Source organism: Phacochoerus africanus, chromosome 3 (genome assembly GCF_016906955.1).
Source record: "Phacochoerus africanus isolate WHEZ1 chromosome 3, ROS_Pafr_v1, whole genome shotgun sequence".
NCBI lineage: Eukaryota > Metazoa > Chordata > Mammalia > Artiodactyla > Suidae > Phacochoerus > Phacochoerus africanus.
The window spans coordinates 111,818,952-111,824,082 of record NC_062546.1 but is presented as its reverse complement, the minus strand read 5'-3'; the positions used below and the strand labels follow the sequence as shown (position 1 = coordinate 111,824,082).

Here is a 5,131-nt window from a genome sequence, read left to right as displayed (position 1 = left end):
AGGCTGGCGGGGAGGAAGGAGGCGGAGGCAGCGCGGATCCGCCAGACGATTGGCCAGCGGTGGAGCTGTTAGGCCCGCCCACCTTGAGGCGGGGCCCTGGGCCGCTCCCCCGGAGTCCCGGTGCGCGTGCGCGGTGAGCGACGGCAGTCTGCGCGGCTGGAATGCAGCGCCCGCCATGAGGCGTGCTGAGTTCCCCACGTCGGACGCGGTAGTTCCCCGCTCTAGTGCTTTTGGGGAAACGGGAGTCGCAGGCGGAGGTTTTGATTTCTGCTGGCACGCACGTAACCAGGAAACGAGGGAGCTACGAGGCGCTCCGTGGCAATACCACCTTTGGAAGCTGCCACGCGTGGGGCTGACGCCTTGGCCGAAGCCTCCAGTTCTTTAGCTGCACGTTCAGAGTTGCCCGAGGCTTCCCTCTGTCTCCTGGGCCCTGGACACTTGGGGAAGAAAGCGGGATCTGGGGGTTTTGGGGGTAGGTGGAGGGGAGACTACCTCTTGGCTGCTCTGGGGGAAAGCTGGGTTGGGGGAAAGGCTCTCCTGGAGCTCTTTATACTGTTTAGCTGGAGTCATGCCTTTTTGTAAAACTTTAGAAAAAGACTTCCTCACTTCAGACTGTGGCCAGTGACTCGCACATCTAATCTCTGAACTCTTTCCTCAGCACTTTTTTTTCCCCAGATTAATCCTGCTAAAAGCTACAGCTGCAGCTATATATTTATTTTCCCTAACATCTTCAGTGATCTCCTTCTATCTACTGATATCTTTGAAAGCAGGACTGAAAAATAATTTATTGCTATACTTTTAGAGGACAAGCTTGTTCTCTGAGATCGGTGTCCTTTTAGTCCCAATTGTTGGTTACAGTTTGTTGTATATTTTGTAAGAGCCGTAAAGTAATTTGGCAGTAATTCATAGTACTGAACTATGCACTGGTCCAAGGTGTCGACTGAGAAAAATGCACAACGTGGGAGTTGTGGGTTCAGTTTTTTATTCAAGACTTTACTGAGGACTCTAGACCCGGAGACAGCCTTCAAATAGCTCTGACGAACTGTTCCTAAGAGGTGGTTAGGAGACTAGTTTACATGTGATTTTTTTTGTTAGGAAATGCATGCAGTTAACATGTATCTTGGTAAAAGATCACTGCTAGTCACAGAGAACAAATAGCTCAGCTTAATGATTGTAGTGTTTTTCTATGCATGGGAAGGTGCAAAAGCAGAGTTTGTTAAAATTCTTGGTGGAATGTGTCTAACTGCCTAAAGGCCTGTTTGTCCAAAGCACAGAGCATCCCTTTATCACCTTTAATTTCCTCTGTCTGAAGCAGAGTGCCCATCATGGCATCATCTTAATCTCTCTGAGGCATCAATTGCACTGTTGGCCCATGGCTGCAGCAGGTTAATCTTGGAAGACTTGGATGGTGAGCAAATTGCTCTTTGCTCTTTTGTTTCCAAGGGGTAGTTTTAAACATTTATACGCATACTTGAACATAAACATGTATATTTGTGTTCAAACATATTATAGAATCATGCTTGTGTTCTGTTTTTTATGTTTAAACTAGTCACAATACCTTGTTTATATTTAAAGAAGGTGAGAGATATATGAGAATACCTGTCCATGTTGCCAATTTTCCTTTTCTCGTGTTTTTCAATTCAATAAGCACTATTTTTCAAAGCATATAATTAAGCTTCAGGTTTACACAGATGTTCATTTTCAGGAATTCCTAACTAATAGAATTATTATGAGAGCGTTCCTAGAGTTCTGGACATAGGTATTACAGTTAACATATGCAATGGGATATTTGTGTGATGCTACACATCCATATTGCATCCTTTTTCTTGAAAACAAGATTCTGTTCAGCATGCATTGAATCTTGTAACTATTGTTAGCTGCCTATTACATATGTAATTTTCACGAGGAAAGAGAACTTTGTGAGTAGTTGTTAAAGCTTTTGCCCCATTATTCACTGCACACCTGTCCATTGCTCATAATGTTTCAAAAACATTCTTTATATGTCAGCTAAGTATCTGGTTTACTCTTAGAAATGGGCCTAAAAGCTTTCTAAAAACTAAACAAAGCTGGTAGAGTACAAAAAATATACAGAATAAATACATTTGGGGGACAATATCTTACTGGCAAGTAATTGGAGTTTTTTACTGAACATGTAGCGGGTAGGATCAATTTTCTAGAGTGGAAGATGGTCTAAGATGCATATTCAACAGGCACTCTTCTAAGAATTGATAATTCTACTTATGCTTAATTTGCTGATAGATGTGTTTCCAGAAGGAATATACCATTTTAGAGGGAATGTTTTAAAAAGAAAAATGTTGGATGATGGCTAAGTGACCAAATGAGTCTTGAAAGGGAAGCGCTTTCCTAGGTAGTCCAGGAGGGAAGAGGATTTATATATGTAAAATATCTTAACAATGTTAAGAAAACTATGTGTAGTTCAGTCTGGTTGCAGTATGGTTACACGAACAGCAGTGATGTGAAATAAAGACTTACAAATGAAAAATTATATTAAATGACCACTAATGTCTATTCCAATTTATTATTATATTAATATAACTTAAGTACATTAAATTGGCATTAACTGGGCACTTAACTGTGTCCCAAGATTAATACAGATACATATTATCAGGTTGTCTTACAGGAAAGCAAACTGAGACTTAAGAGTTTCAATAACTTATCTAAGCTCATATCATTAAGAGATGGAGCTGGAACTCAGCCAGTTTGACTCCAGAGCCCACAGTCTTATATATCTATATTTTAAAGAATTGTGGGGGAGTTTCCGTCATGGCGCAGTGGTTAACGAATCCAACTAGGAACCATGAGGTTGCGGGTTCGGTCCCTGCCCTTGCTCAGTGGGTTAACGATCCGGCGTTGCCGTGAGCTGTGGTGTAGGTTGCAGACGCGGCTCGGATCCCACGTTGCTGTGGCTCTGGCGTAGGCCAGTGGCTACAGCTCCGATTGGACCCCTAGCCTGGGAACCTCCATATGCCATGGGTGTGGCCCTAAAAGAAAAGGCAGTAAATAAATAAATAAACAAATAAATAAAGCAGAAGAAAGTCCTTAGAAAAAATTACTACAATCCATTGAAAAACAGTTCTTTCATTTGATGACCATTAATGTAGCCTTGTTTCTAGAACTGAATATCCCAAAGTGCTCAGCTCAGTGCCTTCTGTAAAAGGAATTCCTCTTGAGTAAATGAATATGGGCTAATAGGTGAAATTTATTAAATAAAAGTATTTGTTGGATAGGCTGAATTAGAATTAGCCTAATTTCATCTATTTCCTATTTGCCTTTATTGACCAAAAAGATAACTGGAAAATATTCCCTAAATGAATAGCTTTGAAGGCAGGAGTAATTACAAATACCTACTAATCTCTATTTATCACTATTATATAATATTTCACTAAATCATATACATTTAGTAATAATGTCATGGAAAACTTTAGCTCTGAAGAAAGTGAAGGAATATAAAGTAAAACTAAAATTTTCAACTAGTTGACTTGGTTTCACATGTATTACTTTTAAATCTTATGAGAATTTTATAACCCCAAAATATATTCAAGTAATATTCATCAAACATTTCTGAATATGATGCTTCAATTATTTAGGTAGCCATGTTTATCTTAATGTTGACCATATTCCACTGAGCCTCAAAAGTAACTAAATATTAATTACTAATAATGGTGCATGACAATCGTATTTCTATAGCTCACACACCAAGGATGATGTATGAAAACTTTTCAAAGATAGAAGATGGCATTTCAATAAATGGTCTTTGGTTTTAAACAGTTTTTCAAACATCCACAGATTGAAAATTACTTGAACTAATCAAATATAATTCTGGTCTTCATTGGCATGGGCAGTCAGGAAATCCATGATCTTAGTATGATTATAAAAGTAAAAGGATTTCCTACAAAGAAATTCTTGTGCCTTAATATATAAATGCTTCCGGCCTCACTTACTCAAACTTCTTGGAGAAGGTAATAAATTGTATAGTTATTCTACACAACTGCTGCTCCAGGATATTGGGCACAAGGGATAGATAGAGAAAGGAGAAGGGAGGGAGAAAGGAGGGATGAAGGGGAGAAAGACAAAAGAATTTCAAACACTTCATGTAGATACTCCCCACTCCAGGAAGTAAGTAGAGAGTAATCCTCTCCCCACTCCATCCTCTTGAGTGTAGGTTGCACATAATGACTTGCCACCAAAAAGTAGAGTATGGGCAGTGGGGCATAAGTAACTTTACAGTGGAGACGCCTGTCAAACACTATGCTGGCTAGTAATTGTTAATATCAGTGATAGGTCATGATGATAGCACGCACCCCTGATATGATGTGTTGAGAAGGTACTTTACCTCTGCATCTTCCTAAAAGCCCATAACTCAAGTCTAACCATGAGTAAAAGATCAGATAGACCCAGATTGGGAGACATTCTACTGGCTAGCCAGTACAAAAAATAAGGAAAACATGAGAATCTGCCGTAGACCAGAGGAGGCTAAGGAGACAGGATGACTAAAGTAGTGTAGTGTGGTGTGGTAACCTGAATGGGATCCTGGGACAGAAAGAGGAAATTACAGTAGCACCCCCTGCCCCCGCGTCTACATTTTCAATTTCTGTGGTTTTAGGCCAACCATGGTCTGAATATTAAATGGAAAATTGTGGAAATAAACAACTCAGAGACTACAAATTGCATGCTGCTCTGAGTAGGGTAATGAAATCTCATTCGATCCTGCCCAGAGGTGAATCATCTCTGTGTCCAGGTTAGTCACCTAGTAGCCATCTGGGTTACCAGATTAATTTGTGTTCAAATAATCTCTATTTACTTTATAATGGCCCCAAAGCACAAGAGTAGTGATGCAGGCAGTTCGGATATGTCAGACAAGCTGTAAAGTGCTTCCTTTAAGGGAAAAGATGAAAGTTTTTTAATAAGGAAAGGTAAGAAATTGTATGCTGAGGGTCTTAGGATCTACATTAAGAGCAAAACTTCTATTTGTGAAATGGTGAAGAAGGAAAAGGAAATGTATGCTAGTTTTGCTGTCATACCTCAAATTGTTACACTTAGTTAACTTTCCAGAAATAGTAATGACAGAAGATAGCTAAACCAGCATGAAGCTATTTTTAACAAGACAAGG

The 5,131-nt window shown here is 39.9% G+C and overlaps 1 protein-coding gene across 6 annotated transcripts in view; it reads left to right on the top strand.

Annotated features, from left to right (window-relative positions):
* The first annotated feature begins 124 nt into the window (after positions 1-124).
* LRP2BP (LRP2 binding protein) overlaps positions 125-5,131 on the top strand; it is a 54,969-nt gene continuing 49,962 nt past the window's right edge. Inside the window, exons 1-2 of one of the 6 annotated variants that reach the window (XM_047772364.1) lie at positions 138-472; positions 1,316-1,408. In XM_047772364.1, the coding sequence (XP_047628320.1) occupies positions 1,406-1,408 (3 nt within the window). In that variant the 5' untranslated portion in view covers positions 138-472; positions 1,316-1,405. The other 5 variants (XM_047772367.1, XM_047772365.1, XM_047772362.1 and 2 more) reach the window with 5 other exon arrangements.